Here is a 24,196-nt window from a genome sequence, read left to right on the forward strand (position 1 = left end):
TAGATGACATCCTCATGATGTTAACACAGCAGATAATAAAACATTTTGGGGCTGAGGCCCTCGAAGCCTGTCACCTGCTAGCTGTGTACCTGGCTCTGGATAGAAGTCCCCCTGTGCACTGATCTAGGATCAGCTTACCCTCCCCAGATCCTCAGCAATAATGACAAAAAATGACCTTAGATCAGTGTGTAGTGGGCATTTTCACACTATGCTATATAATATCCCTAGAGTGGACATTGGCGTCCTAGCAACATGACCAAACAAATGTCCATCTTGGTAAGGAAAACTTTTGAATTACAGAATCTCTAGGTCTTACGTGATATCCTATGCGTACCTGCAGCGTGGATGGGGGTCCTCTTCAGGGTGAAGTCTTTAACCAGGATGGAGGCTCCCTGGTTGATGAGGACGTCAACACACTCCACATGGCCTTTAAAGGCAGCCAGGTCCAGAGGGGTGCGCCCCTGGCTGTTCCTCACGTCTAGATCCAGCAGAGACTGAACCAGGACCTCCATAGCATGGTGGTGGCCGTGGTACGCCTGAATGGAAACAAACACACAGTCTGAAGCAAAGTCCAGTGGTATGCCTGAACAGATATACACTCCTAATATAATCAATGTCCTATAGTAGACCAGTGGTATGCCTGAACAGATATACACTCCTAATATAATCAATGTCCTATAGTAGACCAGTGGTATGCCAGAACAGATATACACTCCTAATATAATCAATGTCCTATAGTAGACCAGTGGTATGCCTGAACAGATATACACTCCTAATATAATCAATGTCCTATAGTAGACCAGTGGTATGCCAGAACAGATATACACTCTTAATATAATCAATGTCCTATAGTAGACCAGTGGTACGCCTGAACAGAAATACACTCCTAATATAATCAATGTCCTATAGTAGACCAGTGGTGCGCCTGAACAGATATACACTCTTAATATAATCAATGTCCTATAGTAGACCAGTGGTATGCCTGAACAGAAACAGTCCTAGACCCCTAAAGTAGACCAGTGTCTCTCAAATCGGGTGCCCATTTTTTCTCCCGCCCAGCATCAACATCGAAGGTCCCTGCCAAGCGTGAGATTTAGAAACACTCTACTTCTCCTCTGTTGGAGGTTGATTAACTCAAATGGCAAAATAAGGAAATCATCCTCATCATCACCGTGTCAAAATATGCATGTATTTTACACTAATCAGGAACAGATAGGAACATGGTGTGTGAGTGTCTGGACAATCAACTTTTCGTGGAAAAACAACACCATGCCTGCATCCCAGATAGCACCCTATTTCCCATGTAGTGCAGTACTTTTGATCTGGGCCCATAAGGCTCTGGTCAAAAGTAGTGCACTAAATAGGGAATAGGGTGCCATTTGTCATGTGGCGAGACCCCTACAGGAGCAGGTAGGCTTTACTCACAGCTAAGTGTAGGGGGCTGATGGGAGCTCTGACATCAGAGTCGTTCAGGATGTCTGTCCCTGAGGTTTCCATTAGCTGGGGAAAGACAAGGACGGGCCAGTTTAGACTTGTAACATATTTACTTTGAAGGTTAGTCTAGTAGCATGTTTCATGTTGTAAATCTCAGTGACCAGCCCCTGCAGACATACTGGGGTGTTGCATTTGTATCTTAAACAAGCTAGTGTGAGGAAAAGTAACCAACTGGTACTTACCACATCTAAAGGTGTTTCACTTGCAATCTGGAAAAAGAACATCAAGAGTGACGATGCGGCCACGACAAACATGCAACCACACCTTAAAACCTACTGAATATCAACGTCTGTCCCAAATGGCACCCTATTCCCTATATAGTGCATTACTTTTGACCAGAGCCCTATGGGCCCTACATTCATTTGGGACGCAGACAAAATGGTCTGTGAATGCAGGGCGTCTAGTCCCCTGTGGTTCTGACTCACCAGCTCCAGACAGAGGCGGTGTCCGTACGCAGACGCGTAATGGACTGCGTTGTAGCCCTGATTGTCCCTGATCCCTGGGTTAGCGTCGTTTCGCAGCAAATATTCCAGACACCTAGAGGTCAGAGGTCAAGAGTTCACTAATCATTATACCAACATCAAGACAGACAGATAAGCAAGCAGAGACACTTTCCCAAAGGAGACGTGGCCAAGCTTTCACACTGCAGATTTAACACTAGTATGTATTCAAACACGACCAACAACATACTCTAGACTACAGTGAAATGTGAAAGGTCATGGCACCACAACATACTCTCCAGACTACAGTGAAATGTGAAAGGTCATGGCACCACAACATACTCTCCAGACTACAGTGAAATGTGAAAGGTCATGGCACCACAACATACTCTCCAGACTACAATGAAATGTGAAAGGTCATGGCACCACAACATACTCTCCAGACTACAGTGAAATGTGAAAGGTCATGGTACCACAACATACTCTCCAGACTACAGTGAAATGTGAAAGGTCATGGCACCACAACATACTCTCCAGACTACAGTGAAATGTGAAAGGTCATGGCACCACAACATACTCTCCAGACTACAGTGAAATGTGAAAGGTCATGGCACCACAACATACTCTCCAGACTACAGTGAAATGTGAAAGGTCATGGCACCACAACATACTCTCCAGACTACAGTGAAATGTGAAAGGTCATGGCACCACAACATACTCTCCAGACTACAGTGAAATGTGAAAGGTCATGGCACCACAACATACTCTCCAGACTACAGTGAAATGTGAAAGGTCATGGCACCACAACATACTCTCCAGACTACAGTGAAATGTGAAAGGTCATGGCACCACAACATACTCTCCAGACTACAGTGAAATGTGAAAGGTCATGGTACCACAACATACTCTCCAGACTACAGTGAAATGTGAAAGGTCATGGTACCACAACATACTCTCCAGACTACAGTGAAATGTGAAAGGTCATGGCACCACAACATACTCTCCAGACTACAGTGAAATGTGAAAGGTCATGGCACCACAACATACTCTCCAGACTACAGTGAAATGTGAAAGGTCATGGCACCACAACATACTCTCCAGACTACAGTGAAATGTGAAAGGTCATGGCACCACAACATACTCTCCAGACTACAATGAAATGTGAAAGGTCATGGCACCACAACATACTCTCCAGACTACAGTGAAATGTGAAAGGTCATGGCACCACAACATACTCTCCAGACTACAGTGAAATGTGAAAGGTCATGGCACCACAACACACACAACAGTAAGAGAGGTGTGAGACGTACTTTCCGTCTGTGTCGGAGGCAGCAGCGTAGTGGAGCGGGGTGCAACCCCTTTTATCCAGATCGTTCACACTGGCCCCAGACCCCACCAAGGCAAACAGACACTGGTAGTTACAATTGGCTGCCGCATAATGCAGAGGACTCCTAGAAGAACGCACAGAAACCATTCAACATCAACAACAGAAACAGCTTATTGGAGCTGTATAACATTTACATTTTACATTTACGTCATTTAGCAGACACTCTTATCCAGTGCGACTTACAGGAGCAATTAGGGTTAAGTGCCTTGCTGCAGTGCACATAGACACATTTTTCACCTAGTCAGCTAGGGGATTTGAACCAGCAACCTTTCGGTTACTGACCCAACGCTCTTAACCGCTAGGCTACCTGCCGCCCAATATTTCCCATAATAATTCCTATATGCCCCTATACTATATTCCCCATTATCATAAAGATCACATATGAAAGTTATTTGATGCCACAGACAGACCTTCCGAAGCTGTCCTTTCTGTTGAAGTCTGCCCCTGTGTTGAGCAGCAGATTCAGACAGTCCAGGTTCCTGGTAACAAGATATCAAGTTCAGAAAGGCTCTCGTACATCTGAGCTATCAGGTGGATGGTAACAAGATATCAAGTTCAGAAAGGCCCTCGTACATCTGAGCTATCAGGTGAATGGTAACAAGATATCAAGTTCAGAAAGGCTCTCGTACATCTGAGCTATCAGGTGGATGGTAACAAGATATCAAGTTCAGAAAGGCTCTCGTACATCTGAGCTATCAGGTGGATGGTAACAAGATATCAAGTTCAGAAAGGCTCTCGTACATCTGAGCTATCAGGTGGATGGTAACAAGATATCAAGTTCAGAAAGGCTCTCGTACATCTGAGCTATCAGGTGGATGGTAACAAGATATCAAGTTCAGAAAGGCTCTCGTTCATCTGAGCTATCAGGTGGATGGTAACAAGATATCAAGTTCAGAAAGGCTCTCGTACATCTGAGCTATCAGGTGGATGGTAACAAGATATCAAGTTCAGAAAGGCTCTCGTTCATCTGAGCTATCAGGTGGATGGTAACAAGATATCAAGTTCAGAAAGGCCCTTTCACATCTGAGCTATCAGGTGGATGGTAACAATGAGAACCTTAAAGAAAAGAGAAACCCGTACACTGCTCTTGCTAGTATCACTGTTTTTATAATGCTAATAAAAGCTATAATAAAAAGTGATACTAGCAAGAGCAGTTTGCAGGTTTCTCTTCTCTTTCAAGAAGATATAAAGACAATTTAGACCAGAGCGCAAGTCAATACCACCATGGCATGGAACCACATTATACAGAAATGATACCGCACTAATGATCTAAACGATTTTTTTATACTGCTAAACAATGTGAAATGTAAGAGTGTGAATATGTGTTTGTTCTTTCTGGTGGCTTTCCAGTTCATGAACTAAATATTCCTTGGTGTAAAGCCTGGACCAGTCCACTCACCCAACAGCTGCTGCAGCATGTAAACAGGTCCTTCCAAAGTCGTCAGGGGTGTCTATATCAAAGCCTGATGAGAGGAGCTTCCGACAGCAGTCAGAGAACCCACTGAGAGCAGCCAGGTGGAGGGGGAACATCCCATGGACGCCTCGCCTGCAACACATTTTTACATTTTAGACTTTAAGCAGACACTCTTATCCAGAGTGACTTACAGTTGATTCAGCTAAGATTGGAAACAGCACCACATCACAGTCCTCATTAAACCCCACAGCAGATCAACACATCAGCATGCTGCAATGCCCTGTCTATCAACCCCCCACACACCACAATGTGTTGAGCATAGTCTCCAAGCGGCAATTCGGTCAATGACAGAATTGCAGATGCATGTTGCATTATTGCTGGAAACTGTGTGTGTGTGTGTGTTCTCACTTGGCTGTGTCAGCTCCGTTCGTGATGAGTGTATTGATGAGTAACTCGTGGCCGTAGCGAGCAGAGATGTGCAGGGGTGTGTTTCCATTCTTTTCTTCACAGTCGATCTCAGCACCTACAGAACACACACACACACAGACACACACACACAGACACACACACACACACACACACACACACATACACACACACAGACACACACACACGTCAACCACTTGACCCTAGAGGCCTCATGAAGCTTCATGTTCAACCACATTGCAAGTAACATTGCTCTGTGCCAGTGAATCATGGTTTGAAGACTAAAGACAATGCTGAAGAGCCTACTGGTTCATATATATTCAGTTGAGAGCATTCACAGCGACTCACCATTCTGGATGATGGCTTGAGATCTGGAGAAGCGTCCGTGGATGGCCGTCATGTGGAGGGGGGTCTTTCCATCTTTACTCTGCAGATAGAAAGACAAAGATGGTTCACACGGCAGTCTGTGCTGCTGACCACAGGCAAAATCAAACACGTATTGGAGGAGCGCTTGATTGCATTTAGTTTGCATTGTTAGGCCTATTCCATTGGTATTTGAATGTAGACCAGGGCCAAATACTAAGCCATGTGCTGCGTCAGTGTGTGCGTCGCAAATGGCACCCTATTCTCTTCATAGTGAACTACTTTTTGAACCAAAGTAGTGTACTTATAAAGGGAACAGGGTGCCATTTGGGACACAGCCAGTGTCACCACGGCTCCTTGCTCTATGGGCCCCTGGTCAAAAGTAGTGCACTACATAGGGAATAGGGTGTTATTTAGTTCAGACACAGTGTTGGTCATCCGGTCTCCTCACCTTGATGTTGACGAGGGCCCCGTTGCCCACCAGCAGCTCCAGGCAGAGCGCCCCATGGCACGAGGCGGCCGTGAAGTGGAGTGGGGCGAAACCCTTCTCGTTCACCTGGTTCACGTTGGCGCCACACTCGATCAGCTCATTCACCACCACGTCCTGCCCGTTGTAGCATGCCACGTGGAGGGGGGTGTTACCGTACCCATTGGGCTCATTTATCTGGAGGGAGCAAGGGAGGGAAAAGAGTGGAGAGAGAGAGGGGGGGGGGGGGGGGGGGAACAAAACAATACATTCCTGATCAGGTCACTTGGTTCTGAAAACCCCCTGGCCCAAAACACTGGCTCCAACCTCCATCTCTTCATTACTTGGTTATGAAAACCCCCTGGTCCAACCTCTCTCTCTTCATTACTTGGTTCTGAAAACCCCCTGGTCCAACCTCTCTCTCTTCATTACTTGGTTCTGAAAACCCCCTGGTCCAACCTCTCTCTCTTCATTACTTGGTTCTGAAAACCCCCTGGTCCAACCTCTCTCTCTTCATTACTTGGTTATGAAAACCCCCTGGTCCAACCGCTCTCTCTTCATTACTTGGTTATGAAAACCCCCTGGTCCAACCTCTCTCTCTTCATTACTTGGTTATGAAAACCCCCTGGTCCAACCTCTCTCTCTTCATTACTTGGTTATGAAAACCCCCTGGTCCAACCTCTCTCTCTTCATTACTTGGTTATGAAAACCCCCTGGTCCAACCTCTCTCTCTTCATTACTTGGTTCTGAAAACCCCCTGGTCCAACCTCTCTCTCTTCATTACTTGGTTCTGAAAACCCCCTGGTCCAACCTCTCTCTCTTCATTACTTGGTTCTGAAAACCCCCTGGTCCAACCTCTCTCTCTTCATTACTTGGTTCTGAAAACCCCCTGGTCCAACCTCTCTCTCTTCATTACTTGGTTATGAAAACCCCCTGGTCCAACCTCTCTCTCTTCATTACTTGGTTCTGAAAACCCCCTGGTACAACCTCTCTCTCTTCATTACTTGGTTCTGAAAACCCCCTGGTCCAACCTCTCTCTCTTCATTACTTGGTTATGAAAACCCCCTGGTCCAACCTCTCTCTCTTCATTACTTGGTTATGAAAACCCCCTGGTCCAACCTCTCTCTCTTCATTACTTGGTTATGAAAACCCCCTGGTCCAACCTCTCTCTCTTCATTACTTGGTTATGAAAACCCCCTGGTCCAACCTCTCTCTCTTCATTACTTGGTTCTGAAAACCCCCTGGTCCAACCTCTCTCTCTTCATTACTTGGTTCTGAAAACCCCCTGGTCCAACCTCCATCTCTTCATTACTTGGTTCTGAAAACCCCCTGGTCCAACCTCTCTCTCTTCATTACTTGGTTATGAAAACCCCCTGGTCCAACCTCTCTCTCTTCATTACTTGGTTATGAAAACCCCCTGGTCCAACCTCTCTCTCTTCATTACTTGGTTCTGAAAACCCCCTGGTCCAACCTCTCTCTCTTCATTACTTGGTTCTGAAAACCCCCTGGTCCAACCTCTCTCTCTTCATTACTTGGTTCTGAAAACCCCCTGGTCCAACCTCTCTCTCTTCATTACTTGGTTATGAAAACCCCCTGGTCCAACCTCTCTCTCTTCATTACTTGGTTATGAAAACCCCCTGGTACAACCTCTCTCTCTTCATTACTTGGTTATGAAAACCCCCTGGTCCAACCTCCATCTCTTCATTACTTGGTTCTGAAAACCCCCTGGTCCAACCTCTCTCTCTTCATTACTTGGTTATGAAAACCCCCTGGTCCAACCTCTCTCTCTTCATTACTTGGTTCTGAAAACCCCCTGGTCCAACCTCTCTCTCTTCATTACTTGGTTATGAAAACCCCCTGGTCCAACCTCTCTCTCTTCATTACTTGGTTATGAAAACCCCCTGGTCCAACCTCTCTCTCTTCATTACTTGGTTATGAAAACCCCCTGGTCCAACCTCTCTCTCTTCATTACTTGGTTATGAAAACCCCCTGGTCCAACCTCTCTCTCTTCATTACCTGGTTATGAAAACCCCCTGGTCCAACCTCTCTCTCTTCATTACTTGGTTCTGAAAACCCCCTGGTCCAACCTCTCTCTCTTCATTACTTGGTTATGAAAACCCCCTGGTCCAACCTCTCTCTCTTCATTACCTGGTTATGAAAACCCCCTGGTCCAACCTCTCTCTCTTCATTACTTGGTTCTGAAAACCCCCTGGTCCAACCTCTCTCTCTTCATTACTTGGTTCTGAAAACCCCCTGGTCCAACCTCTCTCTCTTCATTACTTGGTTATGAAAACCCCCTGGTCCAACCTCTCTCTCTTCATTACTTGGTTATGAAAACCCCCTGGTACAACCTCTCTCTCTTCATTACTTGGTTCTGAAAACCCCCTGGTCCAACCTCCATCTCTTCATTACTTGGTTCTGAAAACCCCCTGGTCCAACCTCTCTCTCTTCATTACTTGGTTCTGAAAACCCCCTGGTCCAACCTCTCTCTCTTCATTACTTGGTTATGAAAACCCCCTGGTCCAACCTCTCTCTCTTCATTACTTGGTTTTGAAAACCCCCTGGTACAACCTCTCTCTCTTCATTACTTGGTTATGAAAACCCCCTGGTCCAACCTCTCTCTCTTCATTACTTGGTTCTGAAAACCCCCTGGTCCAACCTCTCTCTCTTCATTACTTGGTTCTGAAAACCCCCTGGTCCAACCTCTCTCTCTTCATTACTTGGTTATGAAAACCCCCTGGTCCAACCTCTCTCTCTTCATTACTTGGTTATGAAAACCCCCTGGTCCAACCTCTCTCTCTTCATTACTTGGTTATGAAAACCCCCTGGTCCAACCTCTCTCTCTTCATTACCTGGTTATGAAAACCCCCTGGTCCAACCTCTCTCTCTTCATTACTTGGTTCTGAAAACCCCCTGGTCCAACCTCTCTCTCTTCATTACTTGGTTATGAAAACCCCCTGGTCCAACCTCTCTCTCTTCATTACCTGGTTATGAAAACCCCCTGGTCCAACCTCTCTCTCTTCATTACTTGGTTCTGAAAACCCCCTGGTCCAACCTCTCTCTCTTCATTACTTGGTTCTGAAAACCCCCTGGTCCAACCTCTCTCTCTTCATTACTTGGTTCTGAAAACCCCCTGGTCCAACCTCTCTCTCTTCATTACTTGGTTCTGAAAACCCCCTGGTCCAACCTCTCTCTCTTCATTACTTGGTTCTGAAAACCCCCTGGTCCAACCTCTCTCTCTTCATTACTTGGTTCTGAAAACCCCCTGGTCCAACCTCTCTCTCTTCATTACTTGGTTCTGAAAACCCCCTGGTACAACCTCTCTCTCTTCATTACTTGGTTCTGAAAACCCCCTGGTCCAACCTCTCTCTCTTCATTACTTGGTTATGAAAACCCCCTGGTCCAACCTCTCTCTCTTCATTACTTGGTTCTGAAAACCCCCTGGTCCAACCTCTCTCTCTTCATTACCTGGTTCTGAAAACCCCCTGGTCCAACCTCTCTCTCTTCATTACCTGGTTCTGAAAACCCCCTGGTCCAACCTCTCTCTCTTCATTACTTGGTTCTGAAAACCCCCTGGTCCAAAACACTGGCTCCAACCTCCATCTCTTCATTACTTGAAAGGAAATCATTCGCCAACCCACTAGAGCTCTGTATTTTCATTGAGTTGTAATTGAACAGTGACTACACATTTGAATGCGTGTTGACTCACATCCACTCCAAGGTCCAGGAGGTACTTGACCACACTGATCATTCCACTGGAGGCTGCAGAGTGGAGAGGGGTGTAGGCCTTCTTGTCTTTACAGGACACCTCTGATCCATGAGAGGCCAGCAGTTTCACCACCTCAATGTGCCCTATGGTAGGTAGAGAGAGCGAGAGCGAGAGAGAGAGAGAGATTAGTTTACAGTGGTACACAGCACCATAAGCAACACCTACATCATGTTAGTACAACTGAAAACATCTAATCAACCTACTTAGTACATGATTCTGACATAATAACACACTAGACGTGGCTCATACAGCTGAGCTGTGAGACTAACACACAGTCCATTCATTCATTCATTCATTGGTATAAAGGACATTAGTCAGAATGTAAATGATGTGGTAAACTCATCACCCATGTAAGCAGCCCAGTGGATTGCTCGGCGATCCTTCTTGTCAAAGGCATTAATGTTGGCTCCTCTGGAGAGAAGCAGCCTCACCATCTAACAGGGAGAGGAGAGAGAAACAAAACACAGGTTGAGGAAAACTAAACAGCAAAATCCGCTAAATCTGGCTTCAAAGCCTTCCCTTTAAAATTATATATTTTGTATTCACAATGAATGAAAGATAACATGTAAAGACATGGTACATTTCTCCCCTTTTAGTCCCCCTTTGACCTCCCCCTCCCCCCAGAATGCCTCCAAACACATTTAAAAAGAAAGGGAAAGTAATTGACTTACATGTCAGAAAACAAAACAAAAGTATACAACAACGTTACTTCAAGCAAAAATGTAATAGCCTAACAATTTCAGGTGATTAAGTGATTTTATAGGCCTATATAGCAGTAATCTCAAGGTGGGGCCAAGAGTACTAATCTGGAGGAAGTGTTTGGAGCTGTTCAAAATAGGATATCATCGGGTCCCAGGAGGAATAAAATGAGTTGGTTGACCCTCGAATGGTAACTTCATTTTTTCTCATTTTAGGAACAGCTTCAGATCTTCGAGCCAAAGAGAGGCTAAGGGAGGATTGATAGATTTCCAATCCAATAAAATCCTTCTGCGGGCTAACAGGGAGGCAAAGGCAATGGCATCTAGCTGTCTATTGGTCAGAGAAGGATTGTTGTTTGGTACTCCAAAAATAGCAATTTCTGCACTAGGCTGCAACTTTATATCAAATGCTTCAGAAAGGGTTTTAAATAGTGGACAAATAATCTGCCAGACGGGGACAGGACCAGAACATGTGGGTCAAGTCCACCAAGGAGCTTTTACACCTGTCACATGTACCATCAATATTTGGGTAGAATTTGGACAATCTGGCCTTACTGAAATGGATACGGTAAAGTACCTTAAACTGTATAAGGCTGAGCCGGGCACAAGAGGAGCTTCCATTTACCCTCAGTAAGGCATTTCACACTCAGATCGGATTTTATTCAAAGCCTCCTCTGAACAAACTCAAGCATACAACTAGGGCTGTGATGGTCATGGAACTTCAGGTGTCGGTGATTGGCGTGTCTTATGTACGTGGTCATCGACAAAACTGACAGCTGACAGGGGGGCGGGACGGACATTAGCAAAGGAAAACATTAGCGCGTTTAGGCCAGTCTTGCTCTCAAGTTTGGGGAAGCTAATTTTCTCCATGAAAAATATCAAGCATTCCATGCATCATCACATTTGCAAACTTATTTAAAAAATTAAAAAAAATTCACCTTTATTTAACCAGGTAAGCCAGTTGAGAACAAGTTCTCATTTACAACTGCGACCTGGCCAAGATAAAGCAAAGCAGTGCGATAAAAACAACACAGAGTTACATTTGGGGTAAAAAAACAAAGTCAAAAATACAACAGAAAATATATATACAGTGTGTGCAAATGTAGCAAGTTATGGAGGTAAGGCAATAAATAGGCTATAGTGCAAAATAATTACAATAGTATTAACACTGGAATGCTAGATGTGCAAGAGATTATGTGCAAATAGAGATACCGGGGTGCAAAAGAGCAAAATAAATAACAATATAGGGATGAGGTAGTTGGGTGGCCTAATTTCAGATGGGCTGTGTACAGGTGCAGTGATCGGTAAGGTGCTCTGACAACTGATGCTTAAAGTTAGTGAGGGAGATAAGAGTCTCCAGCTTCAGAGATTTTTGCAATTCGTTCCAGTCATTGGCAGCAGAGAACTGGAAGGAATGGCGGCCAAAGGAGGTGTTGGCTTTGGGAATGACCAGTGAGATATACCTGCTGGAGCGCAGACTACGGGTGGGTGCTGCTATGGTGACCAATGAGCTAAGATAAGGCGGGGATTTGCCTAGCAGTGATTTATAGATGGCCTGGAGCCAGTGGGTTTGACGACGAACATGTAGTGAGGACCAGCCAACAAGAGCGTACAGGTCACAGTGGTGGGTAGTGTATGGGGCTTTGGAGACAAAACGGATGGCACTGTGATAGACTACATCCAGTTTGCTGAGTAGAGTGTTGGAGGCTATTTTGTAAATGACATCGCCGAAGTCAAGGATCGGTAGGATAGTCAGTTTTACGAGGGCATGTTTGGCAGCATGAGTGAAGGAGGCTTTGTTTGCGAAATAGGAAGCCGATTCTAGATTTAACTTTGGATTGGAGATTCTTTATGTGAGTCTGGAAGGAGAGTTTACAGTCTAACCAGACACCTAGGTATTTGTAGTTGTCCACATACTCTAGGTCAGACCCGTCGAGAGTGGTGATTCTAGTCGGGAGGGCGGGTGCCAGCAGCGTTCGATTGAAAAGCATACATTTAGTTTTACTAGTGTTTAAGAGCAGTTGGAGGCTACTGAAGGAGTGTTGTATGGCATTGAAGCTCGTTTGGAGGTTTGTTAACACAGTGTCCAATGAAGGGCCAGATGTATACAAAATGGTGTCGTCTGCGTAGAGGTGGATCTGAGAGTCACCAGCAGCAAGAGCGACATCATTGATATACACGGAGAAAAGTGTCGGCCCAAGAATTGAACCCTGTGGCACCCCCATAGAGACTGCCATAGGTCCAGACAACAGGCCCTCCGATTTGACACACTGAACTCTATCTGAGAAGTAGTTGGTGAACCAGGCGAGGCAGTCATTTGAGAAACCAAGGCTATTTAGTCTGCCAATAAGAATGCGGTGGTTGACAGAGTCGAAAGCCTTGGCCAGGTCGATGAAGACGGCTGCACAGTACTGTCTATTATCAATCGCGGTTATAATATCGTTATCCTATGTTGATTTATGACAAGTTCATTGACTAGGGCCCTATAAAATAAGCGTTGCGGACCGAATCACGGAATCCAGACATTAAACCGAAATTCAACAATATTCAAACATTTATTGACCTTAGTAAGAAATCAACTAAATCTATTCAACTTGTTAGAAAACACATTCATTTGCCCAAGTCAATCATAAGACATGAACAAAATGCATCAGTGATTCGTATTTCCATGAACTTTCTGAAACGGCACAGGAATGCCCCTGTCTGTGTGCATGTGTGCGGTGCGCGCGTATGTCTACACTTTGTGTAGCCGTTAGCGATGATGCTAATGATAACCTTCTTCTGGTAGGGAAGGAATGGCTTTCCCCAAAACCTTTGCAAGTAAATGTTAACTACAAAGTAGCCTATGCCTGCCTGGCAGAATTATACCGTAATCATTTGCATCACTCCAGTGGCCATTTGTTCTACAGCAACACCGCTTAACCAAACAAAGGTCTCTTCCTGGTGCACGCTTGCATTTAAGGGTAACTACACCCCAAAATCTAAATGTCTTACATTTTTCCCAGACCTCACAAATGGTCACCTGATAGGGTTTAAACATTGTTGTGGACATAGAACATCCAATTGTGCTGTTTTGCTATTAAAAAGGTGTACTTTTGAGAGCGAAAACCTGCCAAAACAGGGACAAACGGTCAACGGGGAAATCTAAACGGAGAAAAGGGAACTTGGGAATTAACGGAATCAGGCAAAACATTGAAGGGATTTTATAGTGCCCTAATGGACTACAGACATTGACTGTCTCCTAGACTAAAAACTAAGATTGCATGTACTGCCTATATTTTGAGGGAAACGCACTGTCCATTATTTGATTTGATCAGGGCAGGGCAGGGCAGCACACAAACTGCATTTAGTCCAATAACAATCCATGATATTATTAGGGTGATAAATAAAAGGCAGTTGCTCCATGACACAAGAGCACGCTCTACTGGGACAAAAAGCTTACAGCACCTGGTATTCCCAGGCGGTCTCCCATCCAAGTACTAACCAGGCCCAACCCTGCTTAGCTTCCGAGATCGGGCGTATTCAGGCTGGTATGGCCGTAAGCGAGGGAACAACTCTTGGTACACTATATAAAGTAAATTTGTCACTCACTCTGAAAGGGACACAGAAACTTATCCACTTTGTGACACAAACTGAAGAAGCTCAACCCTTGCTTACATTTCCTATATATATATATATATATATATATATGAGTCTTGTGGGGGGGGGGGGGGGGGGGGGGGAAGAGGGCCTATCCTATGTTGATTTATGACAAGTTCATTGACTAGGAATCCTCATCTCATTCCCAGACCCAGTGTAACCCCTCTTCTCTAGGTAGACTTCCATTAACTCCTCCCACTCCAGGACAGAGTACTTATCTGAGCCATCACCCCTAAAAAGAGGTGGAGCACTAACATCTGACTTCACAACCAGATTCAGCTTGGACGCATCAATAAAGGTTGACCCACACTGCTCAGGCAGGGGAAACTGCTGGGGTTGGTGAGGGGGACGGGCAGGAGAAAGACTTGAAACCCCAGGCTGCAGTAAACTCGCTCTGATAGATTCTCCTATCTCTGAACCAATCTGCTTAATAAGGTCATTAAGCTGACTCGGAGGCGTCCCATTATCACCGAGTACTGTGGATGATGGTACATCAAAAGACAGAGGTGGGATACCCTGGTCAGGTGGAACAAACAGCCTACCCCTCCCAGTGCTTGCAAACTCAGGACTAGCAAACGCTCTACTCCCAGGAGCTGACTGTAAAATTGGTGTAAATGGAAGGACACCCCTCCCTCTACCCACACTAAAATCCCCTGCATAACACGGGTGCATTTAGTGCATTCAAATACCCCCCCCAAAAAATGCAATAAACAAATTCATCCAAAACATACAAATAAGCACGAATACCTGTATCTAATGAATATGCTACATTCACTTTCACTGTTTACAGTATATATTCACTTACAGTAAGCCATCAACAAATTCACATGCGCAGGTCGTGCACCTCATCCACATGCACAGCTCCGGCGGTCGGCTTGAGCTGACCAGTCGGCAGGTCACGTAATTAGGACACTGCCACAACTGGAATTCTGATGGTTGGATAATTTTTATTCGACCTGCACACGAAGAGACAACACACAATATGTTAGCTCTTGGTGCAGCCACAGCTCTCGGGCACCTTGCTAGTTGAAGGTCAGGCAAAAGAGAACAGGTGCTGCATGCACACATTCAGTGCCTAACAACACACTATACAATACAAGTAAAATGATATACAACATAATTCTGACAAAATAAATGACATACCTGTACACGAAGAGACAACACACAATAGCTTAGCCCTTGGTGCAGCCACAGCTCTCGGGCACCTGCGTGAGCACATAGAAACTCACTCAAACACTGACCCAAATACTCCCGAGTTACAATAGGTACCCTAATTAGCGAGCTCGGTGAAAGTTGTTAACATACATCTTTATATTGTCCACATTGTAACAAAACCTGTAGTTGCGTAACAGCACTTTGTGTAACTTTACCACAGTTTTATATCGACAAATTACGGCGCCAAGGACAACATACCTTGCTAGTTGAAGGTCAGGCAAAAGAGAACAATAAGAGGGTACATAAATACAGATAACCCGCGATGGACCAAACCAAAATATACACAACTTTTACAATTAGGTGTATTAACAATATAGATACATAAAAATGTTTGTACACCAAAAAATAACATTAGCTATGGAGCTGTAATTAAATAAAGAAACCACATTGAATTACTATTATTATTAACTTTTTAACATCCCCTCTTGACCTGGCCTACTTGAACTGTCCTTGTGTGCAATTTGGTGCATAATCTAGGGGAACAACATCACACTACTACACATATAATTCAAGTCATACCTTTATTGTCATTCATGCTCTTATTTTTAACCGAGTAGTTTTGCAAAAGTGTAACCTGCGTCAATTCTAGGAAATATTGGAATAACGTGCTTAAGAGGACACCTGACACGCACAACAGGATAACACAACAACCAGATTTTCAATTGACAATCATTGATTTAAATGGACGTGGTCAATAGATTTGTATAGGCATATATACTAATTTAATTTAACTTGTAAGCCAAGGTTTGATTAGTAGGTCTATGCAACTTGCACCTGGATAACCGCGTCATGAATCGGAACGGGCTCCAACGTCCTCATATACACATTATGACAAAAAAAAGATCTTAATCTTTCACGAAATAAAGATATAGAAGAAAACAGGTTCTAGAAACTCAATTTCTCCATGGCAATAGAATGTAAACATGTATGTTGCGCCAAACATATCCAAATATCGCCTACAACTCAATTCTCAGCGCAGCAAATTGGACGATTCCACAGGCATTGATCATTCGCGACTTTAAGTAATTCCTGTTATCTCTAGAGCATCCCGTATATTTATAGCGCTGCATTTCGTCCCCCTCTGACCATGGATAGGATTGGGAGCATTCCTGAGTTCACTTATGGTCCCACTAAGGTAATTTTAGGAGATATTCCTTTTGGCATACTGTAAATGCCTGTGCATAATGTACCTAATAAAGCATACTTATTTTAATTATTTTCAAAGGAATTCTGTAGAAGCAGCCTTTATTTTCAGACTCTGCAGGCCTGCTGGGAGGAAGCATATTACAATAAACAGGTAAGATTCATCCCACAAAAACAGTAACCACAGAAAGAAAGAGATAGATTTAATCCCAAAACAAGAGTTTTATTTCAAGACAGTTTAGAGAAGATGGTCATAAGAGTTCTTAATATCACTTGCAAATTGTGAGACATGAGCAGTTGTGAAATGTTACGAGAGGCCCTTCTGAAAGCACATTATATGGTCTTTAGTGGCACGGTCTCACAACTTACCTCATCTTGCAGAAGAAGCTCATGGTCCACTATCTGCTGCTCCAGAGTCGAGGCCAGGTCTCGCCCCATGTCACCATGGAGCACATGAGCGACTGGCTGGTGTCTCAGGGCAAAAAATCCCTTAGGGAGAGGTGAGTACCACGTCAGCTCTCACCTTCACTGCCATTCTCTGTCACCAGCAGCACTCCAGGAGGTGTGGGTAAAATAAACAACAGATAAATAGGAAGCCAGGAAAGTTGAAATGCTTTGTGTTTTATTTGAAGGGTGTGGAAGGAAACCCTGGAGGAGGGGAACGAACTCGCTCGGCTGGTAAGAGAATGAGAGTTAGAGACTTAGACTATCAGTCAGTGAGCTCTTTTCTAGCCTTTCAACAACTAGTTAGTACAGCAGAATATATCTGTTGTGAAATTACACTAATGGGACTTCCTGTTTCCTACGGCAGACCTGGGAAGTAAACACCTGCCTAAAAATGATTGACATGGAGCACAAGGCTGTCTGCAAGCTCCGCCGCTCTATGCACCCCACCTCTCCAGCTGGCGCTGACATGTGAGTTCCATGTACTGCCCCGCATACGGCTTGCTCCATTCATCTACACATCTGGAGCTATGCAGAAAAAAACTAGGGCAGTGTTCTCTGTGTGAACATTGCACATTGTTTAGCTTTCTCTGCTGCTTTTTGTTGATTTCAGCGACCCCAAGGTCCACATCATCATGGAGAGAGCTGTGAGGAGCATTCAGGACAAGCTGTCCAATAAGCCCTGTAGCAACCTGCTCAGCCCATCCCAGGTGGTGGTGGAGCTGGTGCCCAGGATCCTCCTGGCCCTGTGGCTTCAGCCAGAGGAAGGCCATTCAGATCACCCCATCCTCCTAAGCGGGATGGCTGTGAGTATGGTGGTGGCCGTAGGGGAGAAGCTCTCCAGCATGTTGAAGGCCTCTTCTCCTCACACCCCTTTCTCCCGGGCTGCTACTTTTGACTCTGTGAGGTCGATCCTTGGGAGAATCAGCCAGTCCTTCTCCCTGGATGACCTCACAACCCCTTTTTTTATGAGCTCTGTCTGTGCCTTTGTGGCGGACGAGGTGAAAAGCTACTTCCAGCCTACTGCAGACACCCTGCCAGTTCCCCCTGTCCTAGTGGTGGCCGTCTCCGCCACACTACCAGCTGACATCCAAGCAGGTGAGTAGCACTCATAGAGAACACTCTGACATATGCCTTTTGTCATGACATCCTGGTGCCTTGTAGTAGTAAAGCCAATCAGGATTTTAATTGTCACCCCAAACACAGATGCAGACCAGGATTCTTCCCACCTGGAGGTTGTGGAAATCCCCCATAACACAGAGGCAGACCCAGCTTCTTCCCACCCATTGGTTGTGGACATCACCCCTAACACAGAGTCAGACCCTGCTTCTTCCAACCTGGAGGTTGTGGACATCACCCATAACACAGAGGCAGACCCGGCTTCTTCTCAGCTGGAGGTTGTGGACATCACCCCTAACAAAGAGGCACACCTGGCTTCTTCCCACCTGGAGCTTGTGGACATCACCCCTAACACAGAGGCTGAGACGGCTTCTACCCACCTGAAGTTTGTGGTCATCACCCCTAACACAGAGTTAGACCCGGCTTCTTCCTATCAGGAGGTTGTGGAAACCACCCCTAACACAGAGACAGACCCGGCTTCTTCCCACCTGGAGCTTGTGGACATCACCCCAAACACAGAGGCAGACCCGGCTTCTTCCCACCGTATGGTTGTTGACATCTCCCATAACTCAGAGGCAGACCCAGCATCTTCCCACCTGGAGGTTGTGGACATCACCTCAAACACAGAGGCAGACCCGGCTTCTTCTCACCTGGAGGTTGTGGACATCACCCCTAACAAAGAGGCACACCTTGCTTCTTCCCAACTGGAGGTTGTGGACATCACTCCTAACAAAGAGGCACACCTGGCTTCTTCCCACCAGGAGCTTGTGGACATCACCCCTAACACAGAGGCAGACCCATCTTCTTCCCACCAGGAGGTTATGGAAATCATCCCTAACACAGAGGCAGACCTGGCTGCTTTCCACTTGGAGCTTGTGGACATCACCCCTAACACAGAGGCTAAGAAGGCTTCTACCCACCTGAAGTTTGTGGTCCTCACCCCTAACACAGAGTTAGACCCGGCTTCTTCCTATCAGGAGGTTGTGGAAACCACCCCTAACACAGATGCAGACCTGGCTTCTTCCCACCTGGAGCTTGTGGACATCATCCCAAACACAGAGGCAGATCCTGCTTCTTCCCACCTGGAGCTTGTGGACATCACCCCTAACACAGAGGCAGACCCGGCTTCTTTCCACCTAGTTGTTGTGGACATAACCTTTAACACAGAGGCAGACCCGGCTTATTCCCAGCTGGAAGTTGTGGAAATCACCCCTAACATAGAGGCAGACCCGGCTTCTTCCCACCGTAAGGTTGTGGACATCACCCCTAATACAGAGGTAGACCCGGCTTCTTCTCACCTGGAGGTTGTGGAAATCACCCCTAACAAAGAGGCAGAACCCGTCTCTTCCCACTTGGAGATTGTATTCGTCACACCTAACACAGAGGCAGAACCCGTCTCGTCCCACTTGGAAGTTGTGGACATCACCCCTTACACAGAGGCAGACCCGGCTTCTACCCACCTGAAGGTTGTGGACATCACCCCTAACACAGAGGCAGATCCGGCTTGTTCTCAGCTGGAGGTTTTGGACCTCACCCCTAACACAGATAAATACCCTGCTTCTGCACTCTTGGAGGTTGCGGACGTCACACCTGAAGAAAAGCCTCTCATGGTGGCCGTCTACGCCACTCTGCCATCTGACATCCAAGCAGGTGAGTAAGACTTATAGAAAGCACTCTGACAGGTGCCGTTCATCATGATAACATGTAAAGTGTTGGTCCCATGTTTCATGAGCTGAAATAAAAGATCCCATTCAACTGGCCAGTGTTTAGAACCTACGGTTTGCATTTATTTACATTCTGCCCCACTTTTGTCCCTTTCCAGAGGATGTTGCTGTGGTCACCCTGGACGTCACCCCACACGTCACCAAGGAGGTGACCCTGGATGTTCCATGCAGGGCGAGGAAAGGGGCAGTCCGGCGTTTTTTTTGCAGGCTTTGGAGGGCAGTGTGCTGCTGCGCTTGCCACAAGGAAGAGGAGGAACAATATTAATTATTCATTAGACCAGAAACAGGATTGAACCATAGACCATTAAATTCTTTGCATTATAGTTGCCTTCAATTCTGATTTTCTTCTGTTTAATTCTTAATTAATTTCAGAACATTTCTCTAAACTTTGTGGAGTAGGTTGTATAAATAAGTGGGAAACATCCCAATCCCAATTTTAATGCTTTTAATAATTAACTTATTACATTTTTTTTAGATGTATTATTTGACAAAAAAAGTGGAGGGCGCGACCAAAAAACTTTAATCATCATAGAAAACTCTTGCTCACTATGAAAAATGCATTGTTTTATTTAAGCAAAGTTAAAAGATGAACGTTTCCGCCTAGTCTATGACGATATGCAAGTTGTGTTTGCCCAGTTAAAGGGGGACCCAGACTCACCCTGGTTCTTGAGGGTTGCAGACACTGAATAATTATCATTTGAAATAAATGGCACTTTTCAAGTCTTGACTAAAAATCTTTAATGAATATGAATTTAAATACAATTGACTTGAGGATCAGAGCAGGCAGACTGACTGGCTTGCCCTGAAGGCCCTCTACCTCTACCTCTGTGTGGTTAATCTCAGCCAAGAGGTTGTATGGGTTGTCTGTCTCTCTCTGGGTGTGAATCACTATCACTATGACCTCTCGCTCCGCCTGCCCGTTGGCCTGATCACAGGAGCAGGGGTGATGGCATCCGGGGTAACCTCCTCCTCTCCTGTATCTAACCCATCTTTCTGGCTATGAGTTCGACTGAGGTCACTCGTTCTCTCTCCCAGGGTGTTGGATAGTTTCTCCTCCTCTGTGTCTTGTGTATTTTCTACATTGTAGAATAATAGTGAAGTCTTCAAAACTATTAAATAACACATATGGCATCATGTAGTAACCAAAAACGTGTTACACATATCAAAATATATTTCAGATTTGAGATTCTTCAAAGTAGCCACCCTTTGCCTTGAAATGTTTTGAGACCAGGTTGCGCTTTCACCTCCCTCGGTAAGAGGGGAATAAGGCAACCTCAGAGTTACATCCAAGGATACTTTATTGACACAAACGGATGAAATGGACATGGAAAGGTAGTGGAATGATAGTGGTCCTGTAATGGACAGATAACAGGGGTAATGAATATGCACAATAACTGATAGCACAAGTAGAGCAACAACGCTATTAACAAAGGAAGGGCTGTATTAATGGCATAATGCTACCTGCGGAGTATTACACAACACAGTAAAACACAGAGAGGCAACTTACAATAGGCAATGGTAGTAACTATAAAGAACAACAAGCAAGAATGATATACATGTTACAAACTCACTTTGTGCACGTACACTATCCCACGGTATCTCTGTGCATTCAAATTGTCATCGATAAAATGCAATTGTGTTCATTGTCCGTAGCTTATGCCTGCCCATACCATAACCCCAATGCCACCATGGGGCATTCACAACGTTGACATCAGCCAACAGCTCGCCCATATGCTGCTTTACAAGTGGTCTGAAGTCGTGAGGCCAGTTAGAAGTACTGCCAAATTCTCTAAAGCCGCCTTGGCTTATGGTTGAGAAATTAACATAAACGTATCTGGCAACAGCTCTGGTGGACATTCCTGCAGTCTGTAAGCCAATTGCACGCTGCCTCAAAACTTGAAATTTCTGTGCATTGTGTTGTGTGACAAAACTGCACATTTTAGAGTGGCATTTTATTGTCCTCAGCACAAGGTGCACCTGTGTAATTATCATGCTGATTAATCAGCTTCTTGATATGCCATATTTGTCAGGTGGATGGATTATCTTGGCAAAGGAGAAATGCTTGCTTACAGGGATGTAAACAAATGTGTGTACACAATTTGAGAGAAATAAGCTTTTTGTGCAAATGGAACATTTCTGGGATTTTGGGACCAACACTTTACATGTTGCGTTTATATTTTTGTTCAGTGTAGTTATTAGGTTGGGAGATTGGGATCCTATCTGGGCTAGCTAAAGCCAACTTCATGGTTAGTAGTATGACAGAGAAAATATAACAAGACAAATTTAAACATCACAAATCTGAGGGGGCAAGTGACCCTGTGCCCCCTTTGGGCATGACGTCTCTGCTATCAACCACATCATTCTGTCTCCGTGAATATTCAAAACAGACACATTCATTCAGGTCTGGTACTGGTCCTACCATATAGATCAGGGATGGACAATTCCAGTCCTTGGGGGTCGGAGGGGTGTCACACTTTTTCCCCATCCCTAGCAAACACAGATGATTAAACTTATTGCATTCTAAACTGAAACCCATGAGCACTTGATTATTAGAGTCAAACGTGTTAGCTGGGGCTGGGGAAAAAGTGTAACACCAATCAGGTCCCGAGGACTGGAGTTGCCCATCCCTGATATAGATGCTCTGTTTGCACGCATCGAGGGATGTGGTGACAGTGGAGACAAGGGAACACACATAAACAGCTTTGTCCTTTTAGAAAGTCATCATAATCCTTACATAAATATGATATGTATGCAAGAAATGCAGAGCCACTTCCAAAAACATATTGACAGAGTCTAGTATCTAGTAATCTAATCAATTTGTTTTCAACCCCTTTGTTATGGCAAGTGTAAATAAGCTCAGGAGTAAAAATGTGCTTAACAAGTCACATAATCAGTTAGATGTACTCACTATGTGTGCAATAATAGTGATTTTTGAACGAATACATAATCTCTGTACCCCACACATGCAATTATCTATTAGGTCCCTCAGTCGAGCAGTGAATTTCAAACATAGATTCAACCATGAAGACCAGGGAGGTTTTCCAATGCCTCGCAAAGAAGGGCACCTTTTGGTAGATGGGTACAAATAAAGCAGACATTGAATATTCCTTTGAGCATGGTGAAGTTATTAATTATGCTTTGGATGGTGTATCAATACACCCAGTCACCACAAAAATACAGGTGTCCATCCTAACTCAGCTGCCAGAGAGGAAGGAAAACGCTCAGGGATTTCACCATGAGGCCAATTGTGACTTTAAAACAGTTAGAAAGTTTAATGCTTTGATAGGAGAAAACTGAGGATGAATCATCAACATTGTAGTTACTCCACAATACTAACCTAATTGACAGAGTATGCACTCACTAACTGTAAGTCGCTCTGGATAAGAGCGTCTGCTAAATGACTAAAATGTAAATGTAAAAGAAGGAAACCTGTACATGCATTGTGTTTGCAATAAGGCACTAAAGTAAAACTGCAAATAATGTGGCAAAGAAATGAACTTAATGCCCTGAATACAAAGCCTAATGTTTGGGGCAAATCCAACACAACACATCACTGAGTACCACTCTTCATATTTCCAAGCATGGTGGTGGCTGCATCATGTTATGGGTATGCATGTCATTGGCAAGGACTAGATACTTTTTTAGGATAAAAATAAACGGCATAGAGCTAAGTACAGGCAGATTCCTAGAGGAAAACCTGGTTCAGTCTGCTTTCCAACAGACACTGGGAGACAAATTCCCTCTTCAGCAGGACAATAACCTAAAACACAAGGCCAAATATTCACTGGAGTTGCTTACCAAGACGACATTGAATGTTTCTGAGTGGCTTAGTTACAGTTTTGACTTAATTCGGCTTGAAAACCTATGGCAAAAAAAAAATGTCTGTCTATATATTGTATAATGCATATATTTTACAATCCAGTTGTGCAAAGCTCTTGGAGATTTATCAAGTAAGACACAGCTTTAATCGACTCAGGGGTGGGAATACTTATGTAAATGAGATATTTCTGTATGTAATTTCCAATACATTTGCAAAAATTTCAAAAGCGTGTTTTCAATTTGTCATTATGGGGTATTGTGTGTAGCTGCGTGAGAGAAAATGTTATAATTGAATCCATTTTGAATTCAGGCTGTAAGAAAGCAACATGTGGAATAAGTTAAGGGGTATGAATACTTTCTGAATGCACTGTATATCTGCAAGAAAGTGATAAATAAGTGACTGTTTGAAAGGGGGTCATATAATGTCACGCTCGTCTACGAGAGAGGACCAATGCGCAGCGTTGAAGGTGAACATAATATATATTTATTAACTGATCAACACGATCAAAACAATAACCAACGATGCGTGACGTCTAAGGTTACAACACGAACAAACCTTAACGGAACAAGAAACCACAACACAAAGTGAAAAGACCGATAGTTAAATATGGCTCCCAGTCAGAGACAACCAGCTGA

General features: G+C 44.6%; 1 protein-coding gene across 1 annotated transcript in view; it reads right to left on the minus strand.

Moving 5' to 3' along the window:
- The window catches only part of LOC311120320 (serine/threonine-protein phosphatase 6 regulatory ankyrin repeat subunit A-like), a gene marked incomplete at its 5' end in the record, with an annotated part of 42,398 nt that overhangs the window by 3,633 nt on the left and 14,569 nt on the right, over positions 1-24,196 (minus strand). Inside the window, 4 exons of the mRNA XM_084194942.1 lie at positions 335-536; positions 1,426-1,500; positions 1,677-1,703; positions 1,920-2,031. Coding sequence (XP_084051068.1) covers positions 335-536; positions 1,426-1,500; positions 1,677-1,703; positions 1,920-2,031 — 416 coding nt within the window. The remainder of the gene's footprint in view (positions 1-334; positions 537-1,425; positions 1,501-1,676; positions 1,704-1,919; positions 2,032-24,196) is intronic.

This window comes from Coregonus lavaretus, assembly GCF_964263955.1.
Source record: "Coregonus lavaretus genome assembly, contig: HAP1_SCAFFOLD_166, whole genome shotgun sequence".
Taxonomy (NCBI): Eukaryota; Metazoa; Chordata; class Actinopteri; order Salmoniformes; family Salmonidae; genus Coregonus; species Coregonus lavaretus.